Source organism: Neovison vison, chromosome X (genome assembly GCF_020171115.1).
Source record: "Neovison vison isolate M4711 chromosome X, ASM_NN_V1, whole genome shotgun sequence".
Classification (NCBI taxonomy): domain Eukaryota; kingdom Metazoa; phylum Chordata; class Mammalia; order Carnivora; family Mustelidae; genus Neogale; species Neogale vison.
Window position 1 is genome coordinate 118,868,487 of NC_058105.1, and position 20,843 is coordinate 118,889,329.

General features: G+C 43.0%; 1 protein-coding gene across 1 annotated transcript in view; it reads right to left on the reverse strand.

Annotated features, from left to right (window-relative positions):
• Window positions 1-19,128, reverse strand: part of TXLNG (taxilin gamma) — a 58,386-nt gene extending 39,258 nt beyond the window's left edge. Inside the window, exon 1 of the mRNA XM_044235279.1 lies at window positions 19,009-19,128. Within this exon, the coding sequence (XP_044091214.1) occupies window positions 19,009-19,113 (105 nt within the window). The 5' untranslated portion in view covers window positions 19,114-19,128. The remainder of the gene's footprint in view (window positions 1-19,008) is intronic.
• Window positions 19,129-20,843: the final 1,715 nt, after the last annotated feature.

Here is a 20,843-nt window from a genome sequence, read left to right on the forward strand (position 1 = left end):
TGTTTCACTGTGTTAGAACAAAGGAATGAAATTAAATGAAAGGATTTTAATTTTTAACAGATAAAATGACGTATTACTGTGCACTAGAATATAATTAGATTCTAGGGTCCATCTCTACAATATGCCTGTACTCTTTTCTGGGGGGTGAGGAGGGACAGAAGGAGAGGGAGAGAATCTTAAGCAGTCTCCACGGTGATCTCACGATCCTGAGATCATGACCCGAGCTGAAGCCAAGAGTTGGATGCTTAACCCACTGCACCACCCAGGTGTACCTCCCATACTCTTTATGATAATAAACTCTTAATGTCTCAAAATATGAACTCCCACAGATGAAACCTTATTTTTATTTCAAGCATGAAATACTTGTCAGAGGCTTCCTAATTATATAGCACTGTCTTCCAAAACAGACCATGCAGACCCATATATGGGAATTCACTATATTAAAAATGATGTCATGTCGGGGCGCCTGGGTGGCTCAGTGGGTTAAGCCTCTGCCTTCGGCTCAGGTCATGATCTCAGGGTCCTGGGATCGAGCCCCGCGTCGGGCTCTCTGCTCAGCGGGGAGCCTGCTTCCCCCCTCTCTCGCTGCCTGCCGCTCTACCTACTTGTGATCTGTCAAATAGATAAATAAAATCTTTTTTTAAAATGATGTAATTTCAAACTGGTAAAGGAGAAAAATGATTTCAGGTATCTCCCAAACCATATGGGAGGAAGAGTGACACCTTGTAGCATCCCTCCAGATATACCAGGACTGAAAAACAGAAAATGAAAACCACAAAGAACTAGAAGTCCTAAGTAAAATTTTCTTCATAACCTTGGCATGGGAAAGAACTAAGTAAACCAAGAAGCACAGAAGATGTTTTTTTAAAGGAGAGGAAGATCAATTTGGACCAGCTTCAAAAGGCCGGATTTGTATGGGCTTCAAATGAGGCAGAGACCCATTTGCAAGGGTTTGTGAACAAGCAGATCACAGTTACAGAACACGTTTAACCTCACTCATATTAACAGAAATACGCATGAAAACGTAAATCATCTTTAACCTACCAGATGTAAAAAGGTTGATTTAAAAAGAACAGAACAGGGGCGCCTGGTTGGCTCTGTGGGTTAAAGCCTCTGCTTTCAGCTCAGGTCATGATCCCAGAGTCCTGAGATCAAGCCCCGCGTCGGGCTCTCTGCTCAGCGGGGAGCCTGCTTCCTCCTCCCTCTCTCTCTGCCTGCCTCTCTGCCTACTTGTGATCTCTGTCTGTCAAATAAATAAATAAAATCTTTTTTAAAAAATAAATAAATAAAAAGAACAGAACAAACCTTACTGTGAGCAAACAAGTCCCTCAGTACAGTCCTGGGAGTCTAAACTGGTAGAGCAGTAGTTTTGTAGGAGTATGTAGCAGTACATTCACTTTTATCCAGCAAGTCCACCACCAGTTTATTCTGAAGATATTATCACTCAAGGGCAAAGGCTATTCACCAAACTACTGACCATTACCACACAAAACCACCTAAATATCTACACATAAGGAACCGCTGAAGTAAATAATGCTCACCCATACAAGGTAAAACTGCAGCGATTCGAAAGAATAATGCAGATCCGCGTCAATATGGACAGATCTCCAAGGTATAATTAAATAGGTAAAAATACAAACATCTAGAGCAGGATGAACATCTCAGTATAAATTAAAAATGTATTCATAGGGGAGCCTGGGTGGCTCAGCAGTTAAGCGTCTGCCTTCGGCTCGGGTCACGACCCTGGGGTCCTGGATGGAGCCCCCACACCCCCCCACCGATTGGGATCCTTGCTCAGTGAGGAGCCTGCTTCTCCCTCTCTCTCTGCTTGCACTTTCTCTTTCTCTGTGTCAAATAAATAAATAATATCTTTTTCAAAAAATGTATCCATATTTAAGGCAGTATATTAGAAAATATTTTTCTGAGAATACCCTCAAAATTGTTCACCATAACAGATGGGCCTAGAAGCTGGAAATGAACAGAGACTTACTTTTCATTTTATACTTTTTGGTTCTATTTTATTTTATTATGTGAATGTATTACTTTCATTTAAGAAAAAAAAAAAAACTTTGGGGGCGCCTGAGTGGCTCAGTCGTTGGGCTTCTGTCTCCTTTGGCTCAGGTCGTGATCCCAGGGTCCTGAGATGGAGCCCCACATTGGGCTCCCTGCTCAGTGGGAAGCCTGCTTCTCCCTCTCCCACTACCCCCCACTATCCCTGCTTGTCTTCCATCTTTCTCTCTGTCAAATAAATAATGTTTTTTAAAAACAAAACAAAAAAACCTTTGAAGTTGATTGATTTATTCTTTAGTTAATTTGGGAGTGATATCACCGTATATGGTGATCCTTCTGCCCTTCCCCACACTCAAATGTTCTCTTTCCCTCTCTCTCTAAATAAATCTTTAAAAAATAAAATAAATGCTCTCAACAAAGTGGAGGCAGAAAGAACATACCTCAGCATAATAAAGGCCATACATGACAAGCCCACAGCAAACAACATACTGAACAATGAAAAGCTGGAAGCTTCTCCTCTAACAGGAAAAAAACAAGAATGACCACCATCACCACGTTTATTCAACACAGTATTGAAAATCCTAGCCACAGCTGTAGGCAAGATAAAGAAAATAAAAGGCATACAATTAAGGAACAGGCACCCAAAATTGTCAGTATTTGCAGATGATATAATTCTATACAGAGAAAACCCTAAAGAGGGGTGCCTGGGTGGCTCAGTGGATTAAGCCTCTGCCTTCAGCTCAGGTCATGATTCCAGGATACTAGGATAGAGCCCTGCATCAGACTCCCTGCTTGGCAGAGAGCCTGCTTCTCCCTCACCCTCTGCTTGCCACTCCCCCTGCTTGTGCTCCTTCCCTCTCTCTGCCAAATAAATAAATAAAATCTTTAAATAAAGAAATAAAAATAAAAATCTTCTGCACAGTTAAGGAAACTGTCAGTAAAATTAAAAGTCAGCCTTTATATATTTATTTATTTATTTAATTTAAGATTTTATTTATTTATCTGACAGAGAGAGAGATCACAAGTAGGCAGAGAGGCAGGCAGAGAGAGAAGAGGAAGCAGGCACCCTGCTGAGCAGAGAGCCCGATGCGGGGCTTGACCCCAGGACCCTGAGATCATGACCTGAGCTGAAGGCAGAGGCTTAACCCACTGAGCCACCCAGGCGCCCAAAAGGCAGCCTTCTGAGTGACAGAAGATATTTGCAAATCATATATTCAGTAGGGGCTAATATCCAAAATACATAAAGAATTCATACAACTCAATAATAAAAAAAGAAACAATCTGATTAAAAATGGGCAAAGGAGGGGCACCTGGGTGGTGCAGTAGGTTAAGTGTCTGACTCTTGGTTTCGGTTCAGGTCATGATCTCAGTGTCATAAGATCAAGTCCCATGTTGGGCTCCATGCTCGGTGTGGAGTCTGCTTAAGATTTTCTCTCCCACGGGTAGCTCAGTCGTTAAGCATCTGCCTTTGGCTCATGTCAGGATCCCAGGGTCCTGGGATCCAGCCCTGCATCTAGCTCCCTGCTCAGTGGAGAGCCTGCTTCTCCCTCTCCATCTGCCCCTCTGCACAGCTCGTGCATACACATGCTCTCCCTCAAAGAAATAAAATCTTAAAAAAAAAAAAAATTATTTCTCCCTCTCCATCTGCCCCTACCCCCTGCATGAGCATGTGTACTCTCTCTCAAATAAATCAATCTTTTTTTTAAAAAATGGGTAGCTCAGTCGGTTAAACGTCTGCCTTTGGTTCAGGTCATGATCCCGGGTCCTGGAATCCAGTCCTGCATTAGGCACCTTGCTCAGCGGGAAGCCTCCTTCTCCCCTCTGCCTCTGCCTGCCACTCTCCCTGCTTGTGCTCTCTGACAAATAAACAAAATCTTAAAAAAAAAAAAAATGGGCATAAGATCTAAATACACATTCTTCCAAAGACATACAGATGGCCAACAGGTATATAAAAAGATGCTCAATGTCACTCATCATTAGGGGAATGCAAATTAAAACCACAATGAGGTATCATCTCATACCTCTCAGAATGATTATTAGCAAAAAGACAACGGGACACCTGGGTGGCTCAGTAGGTTAAGAGTCTGCCTTCGGCTCAGGTCATGCTCTTGGGGTCCTGGGATTGAGCTCCAAACTGGGCTCCCTGCTCAGAGGGGAGTCTGTTTGTCCCTCTCCCTCTACTCGTGCTTACTCTAATAAATAAAATCTTAAGAACAACAACAACAAGAATTAACAAGTGGGGGCGCCTAGGTGGCCCAGTCATTAATTATCTGCCTTCAGCTCAGGTCACCATCCCAGGGTTCTGGGATCGAGCCTCACATCAGGCTCCCTGCTCAGCAGGAAGCCTGTTTCTCCCTCTCCCACTTACCCTGCTTATATTCCTTCTCTCGCTCTGTGTCAAATAAATAAATAAAATCTTAAAAAAAAAAAAAAAAAAAAAAAAAGAAGGGGGTGCCTGGGTGGCTCAGTGGGTTAAGCCGCTGCCTTTGGCTCAGGTCATGATCTCAGGGTCTTGGGATCGAGTCCTGCATCGGGCTCTCTGCTCAGCGGGGAACCTGCTTCCCTCTCTCTCTCTCTGGCTGCCTCTCTGTCTACTGTGATCTCTGTCAAATAAATAAATAAAATCTTTTAAAAAAAAAAAGAAAGAAAGAAAAGAAAGGAAGAAGTGTTGGAAAGGTTACAGGAAAAAAGGGAACCCTTGTGTACAGGAGGAACGTAAACTGGTGCAGCTTCTATGAATACCAGTATGGAGGCTCCTCAGAAAGTTAAAAACATGATCCAGTATTTCAATTCTGGGTATTTATCTGAAGAAAAGGAAAATATAAATTTGAAAAGATAAATGCATCCCTGTATTCACTGCAGCATTACTTACAATAGCCAAGATATGGAAACAATCTAAGTATCCATCAATGGATGAATGGATAAGTTAGATGTGGTATATATACACTACAGAGTATTACTCAGCCATAAAAAAGAAAAAAATCTTGCCATTTGCAACAACAGGATGGACCTAGAGGTATTATGCTAAGCAAAACAAGTCAGACAGAGATAGACAAATATCACAGGATTTTAATTTTATGTGGAATCTAAAAAACAAAACTCACAGATGCAGGGAATAGATGGTTATTAGAAAGGAAGGGGGTTGGAAGTGCGCTAAAGGAGGTCAATCATATGGTGATGAATGGTAAATAGACTTATTGTAGCAATCACTTTGTAGTGTATACAAATGCTAAATTATTATAATGTACATCTGAAACTAATATAATGTGATATTTCCAATTTTACCTCAATTAAAATAAACTGAGGAAAAAAAAACAGCCTAGTGTTTGAGATACATGGAATTTACAAAAGAGGGTTAACATAGTATACCTAAGACTAAGTTCTGATAAAGGGAGGAAGGAAAACACAGAACATCTACTAATTGCTGCTAGACTTTTAAAATACATTATGTAGGTTAGCCTTAAAATTCTAAGACAGTGAGAATGTACTCCATTATACAGATAAACTAAGGAAGAAAGTAGGAAGTAAGAGGGGAAAAGTCCATTATTTGAGACCTACATTTATTGAGCTTGGTATGGAGATAATGCTTCTATGGGGGATGTCCTAAAGAATCACATTTGAAGGTAAGAATCATGACATGGGGTTCCTGGATGGCTCAGCCAGCTGTGTCTGCTTTAGGCTCAGGTCATGATCCCAGGGACCTGGGATACAGCCCCACACTGGGCTTTCTGCTCTGCGGGGAGCCTGCTTCCCCCTTTCTGTCTGCCTGCCACTTGTGATCTCTCTCAAATAAATAAATAAAATCTTAAAAAAAAAAAAAAGTTCTTTGAAACCTTTAGCAAATACAACCTAACTTTATACTGGCCATTAGGAATTAAATGTAAAAATATTCTGGTTGTGGGACGCCTGGGTGGCTCAGTTGGTTAAGCAGCTGCCTTCGGCTCAGGTCATGATCCCAGTGTCCTGGGATCGAGTCCCACATCGGGCTCCTTGCTCGTCAGGGAGCCTGCTTCTCCCTCTGCCTCTGCCTGCCTATCTGTCTGCCTGTGCTCACTCTCTCTCCCTCTCTCTCTGAAAAATAAATAAATAAAATCTTAAAAAAAAAATATTCTGGTTGCTAGGATTACTGAATTGCTCCAATAGCAAGATAAAGCAGTTGAGTCAGTAATAATTGGGATTCCACATTCCTAGAACAAGGTTTAGGAACAGGCCAGGAAAAATAAGCTTATTCTCTTCTAAGAGAACGGTCTTGGGAAACATGAAACAAGGAAAAGCAGAGCCCACTTCTGAGACAACTCAGGGACAGTGGTTCTCAAAGTATGGTCCCTGTGGACCCTTCCAGGTAGTCTGCAAACTCAAACATTATTTTCATAATACAGAGATATTGTTTTCTGGTGTTAACATTTGCACTAATGGTACAAAAGCAGTAAAGAGTAACAGCGCTGGGGCGCCTGAGTGGCTCAGTGGGTTAAAGCCTCTGCCTTCAGCTCAGGTCATGATCTCGGAGTCCTGGGATCCAGCCCCTCATCAGGCTCTCTGCTCAGCGGGGAGCCTGTTTCCCCCACTCTCTCTGCCTGCCTCTCTGCCTACTTGTGATCTCTGGCTGTCAAATAAATAAAATCTTAAAAATGAAAAAAAAGTAACAGTACTGACTCCTAAGAACAGTGTCAAGGCGGGACACCAAACTCTAAGTCATGGTTTTCTTCACCACCATGTACTCTAACAGAGGAGGGGGCATTTTTACTTAAAAATTTTTTTTTTTTTTTACTTAAAAATTTTACTTAAAAATTTTTAAGTAAAAATGCCCTTGAGGAAGCAATAAAAGTACAAATTTTTATTAAGTCTCAACCAATGAGTACACATCTTTTTAAAGATTTTTTTTTTTAATTTGACAGAGATCACAAGTAGGCAGAGAGGCAGGCAGAGAGAGAGGGGAAGCAGGATCCCCACTGAGCGGCTCGATCCCAGAACCCTGGGATCATGACCTGAGAGGAAGGCAGAGGCTTAACCCACTGAGCCACCCAGGCGCCCCCACATCTTTTTAACTGTGTGAAGACAAAGAAAGTACACATAAAGCAGTTCTGCTGCAAACAGAAGTGAGATGGGACCCTAAAGAAAACCACTAATGCAGTTGTTTGAACTACAAGTCCCACTAGTAGCTTTTTTTTTCATGGATCACCTTTTTTTTCTTTTCTTTTTTTTAAGATAAACGTGCTGGGGCGCCTGGGTGGCTCAGTCGTTAAGCAGCTGCCTTTGGCTCAGGTCATGATCCCAGGGTCCTGGGTTTGAGCCACGCATCTGGCTTCCTGCTCAGGGGGAAGCCTGCTTCTCCTTCTCCTATTCCCTCTGCTTGTGTTCCCTCTCTCACTGTGTTTCTCTCTATCAAATAAATAAAATCTTAAAAAAAAAAAAAGATAAACCATGCTTATTTATTCAGACTTGGGTATTTGGCAAACATATTCTCCAAAATAAATACAGTAAGCTTGTTACTTCAAGGCAGACAATAGACAGTATTTGTTGTCAATGACAAAATTTGAGTTTTTAAGCAAAGTCTAGAATTTTTTAAAAACTATCTGCTACCATGAGTTTGGCAGCTTCCCAATACCTAAGACTTTTCTGTACAACACAGAACTACAGTGAATAATAATATAATAACACTGTATGGTGATATATGGAGACTATACTTCCAGTCGTGAGTAATGTAAAGAATTGTTAAATCACTATGCTACACACCTGAACTAATAACACTGCTTAAAAAAAACCACAAAACCCCTCCTGATGACATCAGTGATGATACTACCATTATTTTGTATTATATAACAAAATGTGTCACCATTTGGAAGATCGACACAATCTGGTACACCAATACTTTTCAGATGACTAACATGATATTACAACATGATGGGAAAAGAACATGCATTCAAAGTGCAGAACAGACCATTAGATTTTAATATAACAGCACTAAAAGTTTAGTAGAGTTTCAGAATCCATATTGGCAACTAACCTTCAAGAACCACTACTCCTTGCCAGGGCACCTGGGTGGCTCAGTGGGTTAAAGCCTCTGCCTTCAGCTCAGGTCATGATCCCAGGGTCCTGGGATCGAGTCCCGCATAGGCTCTCTGCTCAGCAGGGAGCCTGCTTCCTCCTCTCTCTCTGCCTGCCTTTCTGCCTACTTGTGATCTCAGTCAAATAAATAAATAAATCTTTAAAAAAAAAAGAACTACTACTTGCCAAGTTTTGGTGTAATACCATAGAATTTCCCTAACTGTCTAAAAAAGCTATTAAAACACTCCTCCCTGCTCCAACTACATACATGTGTAAGGCCAAACTGTCTCCATATACTTTAACTGCAACGGCATATTGCCACTGACTGAATCCAGAAGCAGATTTGAGAATTCAGCTGTCTATTAGGCCATTCATTAAAGAAACCTGAAGAAATATAAAACAATGCCACTCTCCTCACTTTAAAAAAAAAAAATCAAGACATCTTGATTTTTTAATTCCCTTCATCTATTTCACCAATTCCCCCACCCACCTGGCAACCACCAGTTTGTCCTCTGTATTTAGGAGTCTGTTATTGTGGATAATCAGTATTTAATTTTCAAAAACCATTATGCTGATATGTGGCAGGCAGCTTCTGACATGGCCCTCAGTGATCTCAGTGATCCTCCTGGTATTCACAGCCTTGTATAATTCCCTCCCCTTGAATGCAGGCTAGACCTAGTAACTGATTTCTTTTTTTTTTTTAAGATTTTATTCATTTATTTGACAGAGATCACAAGTAGGCAGAGAGACAGGCAGAGAGAGGCGGAAGCAGGCTCCCTGCTGAGTAGAAAGCCTGATGCAGGCTCGATCCCAGGACCCTGGGATCATGACCTGAGCTGAAGGCAGAGACTTTAACCCACTGAGCCACCCAGGCGCCCCTAGTGACTGATTTCTAATGAAGAGAGAATCTGGCAAAAGTGAGGGGCTGTCACTTCTATGGCTACGTGACAAAAGACTGCAACTTCTTTCTCTCTTCTGCTGACAGTCTTGCTCGTTCTAATGAAGCCAGCAGCCATGTTGTGAGATGCCTATGGAAAGGCCCATGCAACAAGGAACCAAGGGAACCCTGGGGCCAACAGCTCATAAGGAACTGAATCCCGCCAATAACTACATGAGTGAGCTAGGGAGTGGATCCACCTCCATCAAGCCTTCAGATGACTGCAGTCCATGAGACCCTGAAGCAGAGAACTAAGCCACACCCAGACTCCTGACCGATAGAGAGAGATCATAAACGTTTCAAGCACCAAGTCTTGGGGTAGTTGTTACACAGCATTGGGTAATTAGTACAATATGAGTTTATTTAAAATGAATAATAATTTAAAACTTGATTTAATTTCTAATATGGGAAATATTAGATATAACCCATAAAAACAAAAGGATACTTAAAAATTATGCAAAAAGATTCTGAAACCAAAAAGTTTGAGAACCGCTGTCCTGGTTGTGGCAGAACAGGAATAGAGAGACTAAAAGGCCAACACACTCAAACCACGGTCTGAAAGGGGTCCTCATCTAGGCACCCTTACCCAAGCAGATCCATCTCTAGGGAATACGGTCCTGGGTCCAAGTACAAAGACAGGGAGCAAGGAGTGCCATTTCCTCTGGTTCATTCGGAAGCCTCTCCAACAGTACTTGATATACTTCCTCATTTAATCCTCAGAACTATCTTATAGGCAAGTATGATGAACAAACAGGCTCATGGATATAATGTAAAGTAGTGTGTCCTTGGTCCTGAACCTAAGGGCTTGGAAAGCAGAGACTGAATTCTTAGCTTTTTCTCTATCATTCCAGAGAATACGTTCTTCCAAGGTTATGTTAAAAATAAATGCGGTGATGGTCACAAAACTCTGAATACACTAAAAAACCACTGAACTGTACACTTTAAGTGGGTGAATTGTATGGTATGTGAATTATACCTCAATAAAGCTGTTAACCAAAAAAATAAATACATGAGTAAAACCAGAGCAATGACAGAGATCTGAGGAGGGATATAAACTGGAGGCAATAAGTTCTAGGAGTTGTCCCAACTCCTAACTTTTGGCAGCAAAAGGCTGCCAATGATCTGTCTCAATATGTTATGAGCATGGGGAGCACACAGAGGCATTAATAGGTAAATGAGAAAAAAAGAGGGAAACCAGTGCTGAAGTTAGGATGAGGGAACCAGATCTCCCCTACTGGTGAAGAAGCCAAGAAATGAGCAAAGAGGTCCAGAAATGGTCTAGGTGGGACCCAGCTTTTTTAGCCTTATGATCTCTCTTATAGTAGTGTTACTATACCTACTACTAACACCTGTGGTGGGTACTAACATCTGTATCAGACTATGCACATCATTTGCCTTTTAAAGCAAGGATGATGGCATTGATTTCACAATTTCTATGACTATTTATTTTATAAAAATAAAGGATGCCAGACTCTATGATTTGCAAAATCATTTCTAGCTCTAAAACTGTAATTCAATGATAATCTGCAAACTGAAAGATATCTGCATTAGCCTAAACAGCTATCGAGGCAGCAAAAGTATCAGGAAACCCCAAAATTGTAATGCCCAAAGCTACTGAAATATGCTTGGGCCTGACCTATTTTCCAGAAGGGCAGGGGCTGGGTCACACAATTAGTTAGTGTCTTCAAGCTACAGACTCCTAAGATGTTAAATGGTCTACTTTTATGGGTTACCAAAATGGAACACCTGTCCCAACTTTATGAAGCCATACTTCATCAGCTCCATGTGGACCAACCATGATGAACCTCTGAATATCAAGCTTTCTCTTCTTTCTTGTCCTGCTTACCCACAACACTTTAGTTCTTTGTTAACACTCTGTTGTGTGGACTTTAAGACGGGTTTTTAGGGACGCCTGGGTGGCTCAGTGGGTTAAGCCTCTGCCTTTGGCTCAGCTCATGATCCCAGGGATTGAGCCCTGCATAGGGCTCTCTGCTCAGCGGGGAGCCTGCTTCCCCCTCTCTCTCTGCCTGCCTCTCTGCCTACTTGTGATCTCTCTGTCAAATAAATAAATAAAATCTTAAAAAAAAAAAAAAAAGACAGGTTTTTACAAAAAGGTCGCTCTAAACCCATTATCTTTCAAGTTATCCAAATTACACTCATACAATTGGAGGTGTTTTTGCAGAGTTTTAAAGCACGGCATACTTCCTAAATAATTTATCTTTTTTTTTTTTTTAAGATTTTATTTATTTATTTGACAGAGATCACAAGTAGGCAGAGAGGCAAGCAGAGAGAGAGAGGAGGAAGCAGGCTCCCCGAGGAGCAGAGAGCCCGATGCGGGGCTCGATCCCAGGACCCTGGGATCACGACCTGAGCTGAAGGCAGAGGCTTTAACCCACTGAGCCACCCAGGCGCCCCCTAAATCATTTATCTTAAGGTTGACCCAAGGCCTCAGTGAAACCTGTCAGGCTCAAAATTCTCCTCAAAACTTCCCAGATCATAATAGCTTTTCTATATCCCCAGTGATCCAACCCACCCTTCACAATTTCTTTTCATTTAACAAAAATGACTACTCTTCTGACCCACCACTGAGTTTTGCTTACATTCAACAAGGAGCACGTTTTTACTCACTATTCTCAAGAAATGTGTTAAGAGAGCACAAGATACATGGCACATGGGTAACAACTTTGGAGCCCAACAAGTCTGACCTTCAAACATACCACTTACTGCCTCCTGTGCAGCCATGAGGGAAATCAACCTCTCAGTTTCCTTATCTGTACACTAGGGATGTACATTATCTACCTTCTAGAGCTGTAAGATTAGATATAATCAATATAAACTGCGCCATGCAGAACTGTTATAACAGCTGAACAAGGATGCATTTGCAAATTACACAAAATGCCTATATGCTCACTTTTAACGTCACCCATGTGCCCGTTGATACAATACTAGGTGAAATGTGCTTCTGAGCTACTGGCATGTCTTCCTTACCAAACCATTCGACGTTGACCTTTCTGAAAGTAGGGAGAGAATAAAGGGAGAAGTGCTGGTTGAGCAGTACTACTTATGGCTGACTACAGAGTGGGAAGTTGGGGAGAACGGCGGTCGTTCTGGGGGACATTTTAGAAATGTAACACAGAATGCAAATCAAAACCCTGAGCAATAAATGCTACGGAAATTATTTTGATAGCATAGAACGACAACACTGGTTATTTTATGTATCTTTTCCATCAAGTAATAAAATTTAAGTAGTTACAAGTACCGAGAGAGTTTCAACTAGGAAATGAATTGAATCATAAAAATACACTCTCAAGGTTCAAATCCTTAAAGGGTCACCTCCCCTATTTTTATTTTCTTCTGGAAATGCTCCACTTGGGAGAAATTTAAACATAGCTAATTCTAAGTGTTAATGAATACCACATTAAATTTGTACATTATTTTATACATTTAAAATACTGTCACATCTGGTATAGTAACTAACAGTTACTGATAATCAGTTTAGAACCAAACAAAAAGAAACTGAAGGAGGAGAAAGGGGGTGAGTAGGGGAGGAAAAGGCAAGGGAATTTCTTTGTGATATTAGATTAAAATTTGCTAGGTAAGCAGAAACTGTCCATGCAATAGGGTGTACCACTTGCACAATTATATATCAACTCTAGGCCAACTTCATCAACTCAGAGCTATGTTATTTAAAGCAAGTTTTCTGTTGTTTGACTGAGCCTCAGATGTCGTGTCACCCACTCTGTAAAGGTAAGTAGATATTAGAATGGAAGCACATTTTAAGTGCCTAGTGCACTGTAGGTAACAGTGAGGAGTCAGATTTCTTTCCTTTGAAACGCAGCTCTCTGTGAAGTGTACAATCTGAACAGCATATCTACTGAAAAATCTATTATAGTGAATCCTTCTGTACACAAGCAAATCACACACACCCTGTTCTATAGATTTAACATACACATTCCTACATTAAACTTCTCTAGTCAATTGGGATGGACCGAGAAGGCATTACGGTAAGAGAAGTCAGAGAAAAACCAATACCATGACTTCATTTGTATGTGGAATCTTAAAAAAACAAAACAAATAAACAAACAAAAAGAACAAACACACCCATAAATACATAATACCACACATACATAATACCACACATACAGAGCACTGACGGTTGTCAGAGGAGAGGGTGGTGAGAGGATGGGCAAAATGGGTTAAGGGAAGTGACAGGTACAAGCTTCCAGTTACAGAATGAATATGTCACAGGAATAAAAGGTACAGCACAGGGAATATAGTCAAAGGTATTGTAATAGCATTATATGGTGACAGATGGTAACTACGCTTGCGGTAAAAGTATAATCTAACCATAATGTGTAGACCTGTTGAATCACTATGTTGTGTACCTGAAACTAATGCAACCTTATGTGTCAACTATACAATTAAAAAAGAACAAACTTCTTGGGGTGCCTAGGTGGCTCAATCAGTTAAGCGTCCAGCTCGGTATCAGCTCAGGTCTTGATCTCAGGGTCGTGAGTTCGAGTCCCACACTGGGCTCCACGCTGAACATGGAGTCTACTTAAAAACAACAACAACACAAACAAACAACAACAACAAAAAAAAAACCCACTTCTCTAGTCAAAAACAATATAAATGACACATATAACATACAAACCACCTTCCAGTAAAATGGTATGTAAATGTGGCATATTATAATTCAAAAACAGGGACTTAACTAAAGGATGTGCTAGATCTGGTCTACTCTCTTACTGCTTTGCCTCTTTGGTTCTCCTTGAAAATGAAACTGACCGAAGTTTGAAAATAGACAACAATGTTGTAAAGAGAAGGTCACTTAGATTATTATTTAATCTCTGTGCCAGAAGAGTGGAAGTTCAAATCCACAGATGGGGAAAAAACAAGATAATGAAATGGTTTCTTCCTACCCCATACTCTTGCCACACTGACTGGACTTCTCATTTTAGCTATCCTAGACAGATTCTGGGAAGAGAGAAAACTCCAAAGCTTGGTAAGTAGATTTACCAAATTAACAGTATCCTGAAAGCAACAGAAATGGATCTTTCCTATGGTCTCCCTACCAGACCAAGGAAAATTCTACATGCCCGGCAGTGTACTGAGTGCTACTCATCAACTCCTATTCTTTTTTTTTTTTAAGATTTTATTTATTTATTTGACAAAGAGAGATCACAAGTAGGCAGAGAGGCAGGCAGAGAGAGGAAGGGAAGCAGGTTCCCTGCTGAGCAGAAAGCCCAATGCGGGGCTCCATCCCAGGACCCTGAGCTGAAGGCAGAGGCTTTAACCCACTGAGCCACCCAGGCGCCCCAACTCCTATTCTTTAAAACAATCCTGTGTGGTAGGTGCTAGCATCATAGCCACTTTACAGATGATGCAACAGAGGTTCAGAAAGATTGAGAAACTCACCCAAGGTTGCACAGCTAATAAAGCAAGTGGCAGAGAGCCAAGAGTCTTGACTCCAAAATCCATACTATTCACCCACTAGTACACTACTTATTACCGTAGTCTAGATGACAGGGTATTGGTTTTTAGACTTGGCTTCACCCCTTGGGCAAATCACTTGACCTTGCTGAGCAGTTTGTCATCCGTAAATGAGGGCAATGACAGTTCCTCCAGCCTTCTCCACAGCATCCAGTGATGCTTAAGAGTTAACAAAAGTGCAAATAGCGCTGTAAAAATTATGGGTCGCTATGTAGATACAAGATTTTGTTAACTTGAGCCTTGGTTACATACCTTTATCCTTCCAAATGGTTTACGGACCTAAAACTATTTTTTAAAGATTTTATTTATTTGAGAGAGAGAGAGAGACAGAGATAGCAACAGAGACAGCAAAAGAGAGCACAAGCAGGAAGAGTAGGAGGGAGAAGCAGTCTCCCCGCTGAGCAGGGAGCCGGATACAGGACTAGATCCCAAGACCCTGAGATCATGACCCAAGCTAAAGGCAGGCACCCAACTGACTGAGCCACCCAGGTGCCCCTTTATAAATAAGTTTAACAGCAATTCAATCATTTTTAACATTTCCCATAAAAAATCTAGTATTAAGGGACACCTGGATGGCTCAGTCAGTTAGGTTTCTGCCTTTGGCTCAGGTCGAGATCCCAGGGTTGTGGGATCGAGCCCCGCATCAGGCTGCTTGCTCAGTGGGAAGCTGCTTCTCCCTCTCCCTGCTGCTTGTCCTGCTTGTGCTCTGTCAAATAAATAAATAAATAAAAATTTTTAAAAATCTAGTATTAAAAACCAAATCAAACCTACCTTAGACTTTCTGGAAAAGGCAAAACTACACAGATAGTAAAAAGATCAGTGGCTATCAAGGAGGGATAAATAGGGGATTTTCAGGGCAGTGAAAACTATTCTGTAGGATACTGTAATGGTGGATGCAGGTCATTATACATTTGTCAAAACTCTTAAACCGGGGGTGCCTGAGTGGCCCAGTGGGTTAAGCTTCTTATGATCTCAGGGTCCTGGGATCGAGACCCGCATTGAGCTATCTGCTCAGCAGGGAGCCTGCTTCCCTTCCTCTCTCTGCCTGCCCCTCTGCCTACTTGTGATCTCTGTCAAAAAAAATAAAAATTAAAAATCTAAAAAAAAAAAAGCCCCAACCTCTTAAACTGTATAATACCAAGAATGAACCCCAACGCAAATTATGGACTTTTGTTAATGGCAATGTATCAATATTAGCTAGTCAATTCTAACAAATGCACCACACTAATGCAAGATGTAAATAACAGGGGAAACAATGTGTGAAGAATATATGGGAACTCTGTAATTGATATTCAATCTTTCTGTAAGCTAAAACTGCTCAAAAAACAGTGTCCATTAATTTTTAATTAAATCTCCTAAAACAAATTCTACACAGAAATTTACACAGTAGAGGCGCCTGGGTGGCTCAGTGGGTTAAGCCACTGCCTTCGGCTCAGGTCATGATCTCAGGGTCCTGGGATCCAGCCCCACATCAGACTCTCTGCTCAGCAGGGAGCCTGCTTCCCTTCCTCTCTGCCTGCCTCTCTGCCTACTTGTGATCTCTCTCTCTCTCTGTCAAATAAATAAATAAAATCTTAAAAAAAAATTTACACAGTAATGACCTTGGGTTTTGGGGTTTTTTTTTTAAAGATTTTATTTATTTATTTGACAGAGAGTGGGCACAAGTAGGGGGAACAGAGGGAGAGCGAGAAGCAGTCTCCTTGCTGAGCAGAGAGCCTGATGTGGGGCTTGAATTCCAGGACCCTGGGACCATGACCTAAGCCTAAGTCAGACACTTAATGATTGAGCCACCCAGGCGCCCCATGCCCTTGGTGTTCTAAAAAATGCCTCTAATACTTGACAATGTATATTCCATCTTTTTAGATGTTGTTCAACAGAATTTTACACAATGTTGTAAATATTTTGGATCCGCTCTGACAAAGTAGCCACTAGCCATATTGGCTACTGAACACTTGAAATGTGGTTAGTATGAGGGAAGAATGGAATATTTATTTTTATGTAATTTTTTTTTTAAAGATTTTATCTATTTATTTGAGAAAGAGCGAGAGAGCACCAGTGGGGTGAAGGGCAGAAGGGCTGAATGGGGAGCCTGATGTAGGTCTCCATCCCAGAACCCAAGCCAAAGGTAGATACTTAACTGACTGAGCCACCCAGGCACCCCTTACTTAATTTCAATTAAATATGTAGCTAGTAGCTATCATATCGGATAGCATAGTTTTAGACAATTCAAGAGACCCTTAGAAATGTACTATAATATTAACTTCAGAAGCAAAGAGTTACCTCAAGAGACCATTCAAATGGGATGTAGTTATGAAATGATGCCACAATTAACTGAGCTGGCGAAGAATGACTAAGTGGATGGTTCAAACAACTAGGAGCCAATAAAGCCTGTCTCCAGTTGTTTTTCCCTTTAAGTCAGTGACTAAACAGTCACTCTTCTTTAATTCCCTCAGTATTTTCAAAACATTCCAATTAGTTAAACATCATTTCTGCTTCCTGAAAAAATACAGTACAAATCAAGTTAGAATTAGGAATATTCTTTCAAGCTGGTAACCCAGAGGAAATTAAAAAATTAGGAGTCATAAAGAAATAAGTTAGTTTCACAGCACAAGGTAGTCACCCAATTTTTTAAAACGAAAATTCAAAAACTAATATTTAACCCAAGTATTTCAATTCCAGGTCATAGCCAATTGTAAATCAAAAGGAAGAAGATGCCCGGAAAAACATGAGCAAAAGCAAAAAGGTACAGGATGAGACAGTACAGACACACATGACTATTCATATCCAGCTGTTACCCAGAGTGCTGCCTCAAAGGGTCATTACCTCTTATCTCAGTCTTTTAAAAATGCTAGTTGATTAAACCTCAGTTCCTAATTCAGACTTTCGGTCCTTATCCTAGTGGCATAAACGGGAACTTATATCCTCCATTGCAGTGGCTTTTTATCAAAGTCCTCCCCTGGGGGACCTATGAAATCCAACACTGAGATTGGCTCCCCACCCTCAGGGAATAAATGAAGTGTCCAAAGTGACAGTTTTGAAACCCTGGAGTACATTCAATCCACAGCTTTTTTTTTTCAGTCCTTCAAGTACTGGATCTTTATTTTAGAGTACAAAGAAAGAAAGAGAAAGAGAGGTAACTGAGAAGTAGTAATACCCTTATGCAGGGAGATATGAAAATAACCACCTTAGAAAGAGGCTCCTTAAAGCCAATTCTTGACATTTGGCTCAGATGTAAACCAAACCTTTGTTCTCCTTTTTCAAGCTCATAAATCTCATAAGAAAAATATTATTTCGTAATTTCACACAGGAGTGATTTTTGAGAGTATTCAAATGCATAATTAAGTAATATTAAATAGCTGAGTGATCAAGCAAGACGTCCAACAAGTTGAACGTTTCAATACATTCCACTGTAAGGAAAAAGAGACGGGATTTCCACCTTTCCAGCGCCTTTCCCCACGGATTTCCATTCCTGGGTCCTGAAAGCCCTGTACCCCATTTGTTGTGCAATCTTTTTCGAACTCCACCCACTGACTCCAGAACAAGTGGAATTCTCCCATTCTGAAGGTCTCGATTTTCCTGTATCCAGGGAGACACTGAAAACTCCTTGACGTGAGTCAAGTAAGGCAAGGGGAACGGTCCAGTCTGTCTCCCAGATTAAGAGAGACCAAAGGCCAGGGTGGGGGAGGCGCTCAAGTTTCCGCTCACCCAAGAAAAAAGAAAGAAAAGAAAGGAGGGTAAATAAAGAAAGAGCAAGAAAGGGGAGAGAGGACTAAAGGGGAAAACCGGCTTTCACGCGATGCTGCCCCCAACCCTGTGGGGCCCAGGTCCACCAGCATCGTCTTCCCATCACGGGTCCCGGTCCCACGTGTAACCAGGCCCGTAGTGGCCAGAGACGAGCCCTGTGACCCGGGAGCCGAGTGGCTCCTCCAGCCCCGTGGCGCTCGCCCGCCCGCGCAGTGGCGGGGAGCGCAGGGGGGCGGGGGAAGGGGGGCGCAGTGCAACCCCAGCTCCCGCGCTGTTATCTTACTGCGCAACAGCCTCGCCCGCGCCGTCCGGGCGCACCCCGCAGCGCTCCCTGCGCACCTGCCGGGCAAGAGCAGGGCCAGCCCCAGACCCAGGCAGCCCTCCGACTGCGCCGGGAGCACGGAGAGCACGCCGAGGGCGGGGGCTAGGAGAAGGAACACCTGGCGCCCGGGGTTCCCCGGCATCGGCCGCACGTGGCTGTCACACCTGGCGCGCCCCCGCCTCGCACCCCTTCCCCCTCACACCAGGCTGCGCCCCCTGCCATCTCCCACCTCTGTAGCGTGTCCCAAAACCCCAACCTTCGCTCCCTCCTATCCCATCCGTCTCAGTCCCAAATCCCCCCCGACCCGCTCCCGCTGTCGTCACCCCCGGGAAGGAAGAAGGCCGGATGTTCGTCCCGTGGCTAAAGGTAACCAGAGAGAGTGAAGATGTGAACCCCGAAAAATCTAGCCCGGGCATTTCCCCGGCCGGACAACAACGCAGACGTCTCCCAGGCTGACCTTCTGCCGCGGGCTGCGTCGCCGTCCTCCCCGTCCGGCCTCAATAGCCTCTTCGGCGGCGCCGCCGCCTCTACCCCGCGCTGCCTCTTCTACCCGCGTCGCCATGAGGTGACGGCAGCAGCCAAACAAGCGGCCCTACAAGGGGCAAGGAACCTTTCAGGGCCCCCGCGCCCCGCCCCTGAACCCCCACGGCCAATCGCCGCATGAATGGCCTCCCACGTGACCGGAGGAGGTTGGCCCCCGAGGGGATGGAGCGGAATGGGGGTGGGGAGCATTGAAGTCTGGGCTGGGCTTCTGCAGGGCCGAAGGGCGAACACAGGCCGTGCGAGTCTGCGCAGACAGGGAAAAAGAATCTGAAGCGGACTACAAGTCCCAGAAGGCTTCGCGGCCAAGGATCGCAGGCCCTGCTCAGGATTGGAGCGTAAGGCGGTGTTCTGAACGGGGGAGAGTGTCTGCCGGCTTGCGCGTGCAGCCTACTGGGGCTTGTAGTTTTCTGAAAGCGACGTACTGGTACCGGAAGGTACTCTGGATTATCCTGAGGGAAAAGTTTAGGAATTGTCCCGTGTTTGGGAGGGAGCGGGAGTGGGGACATGTTGCTGTGTTTTTGTTTTTGTTGCTCCTCTTCGGAATTGAACCCAAATGATTAGGGATAAGGGGAAATCGTGACTTTCAAGGCGGGAGAGATGTAATGGCTTTCAGAATTTGAGGTTTCTGGCTGGGACACCTGCTCTGAGCCTTGATCATCCACCAGAGCTTTCAGCACCATTTACCTGTCCTGAACTCCTGCGAGGTGGGGGCTGCGTCCTTTTCACCTTGGCTGAACCACCGGGTCTTCTAGCACAGTTCTCCACTCTTAGTTGGCGCTTAATACATGTCGACTGTATCCTGTTTTCTCCGGTAGTCGTTTCGTTACTGAAATTTTTTTTTTTTTAAGATTTTATTTATTTGACAGACAGATCACAAGAAGGCAGAGAGGCAGGCAGAGAGAGAGGAGGAAGCAGGCTCCCTGCTGAGCAGAGAGCCCAATGCGGGGCTTGATCCCAGGACCCTGGGATCATGACCTGAGCCAAAGGCAGAGGCTTTAATCCACTGAGCCACCCAGGCGCCCCTCGTTACTGAAATTTTTAAACAAATTACGTTAGCGGGGCGCCTGGGTGGCTCAGTCCTTAGCTGTCTGCCTTTGGCTCAGGTTGTGATCCCCGGGGTCCTGGACTCCAGCCCCACAGGGCTCCCTGCTCGGCGGGAAGCCTGCTTCTCCCTCTCCCACTCCCTTTGCTTGTTCCCTTTCTCTCTCTCTGTCAAATAAAATCTTTAAAAACAACAACAAATCGGTTTGCTGAATCGGTTTTTGTTTTTGTTTTTGTTTTCTTGACAGGATTGGGGCAGGGGGTGCAGTTTTGCTCAGGAATATTCCATTTCCATCTGATGGAACTAGATCTCTAATGACTGAGCCTCTGAAAGTCACGGACCCTCATGAAATTCTGATATATTACATAACTCATTATGAAATTTTTGTAAATACCTTTTTTTTAAATATTTTGTTTTTTATTTGACAGAGATATCACAAGTAGGCAGAGAGGCGGGCAGAGAAAGAGGGGAAGCAGGCTCCCCGCTGAGCGGAGAGCCCCATGCGGGGCTTGATCCCAGGACCCTGAGACCATGACCTGAGTTGAAGGCAGAGGCTTTAACCCACTGAACCACCCAGGCACCCCTACTATTTTTTATTAAAGTTAAATACAAGACAGTGGTAGCAGGTGCTAAAAATGTAATAATACACATGAGAGTAAATTTCAATATTGTGGAAATTACATCTATCAATTTTAATTATTTCTGTA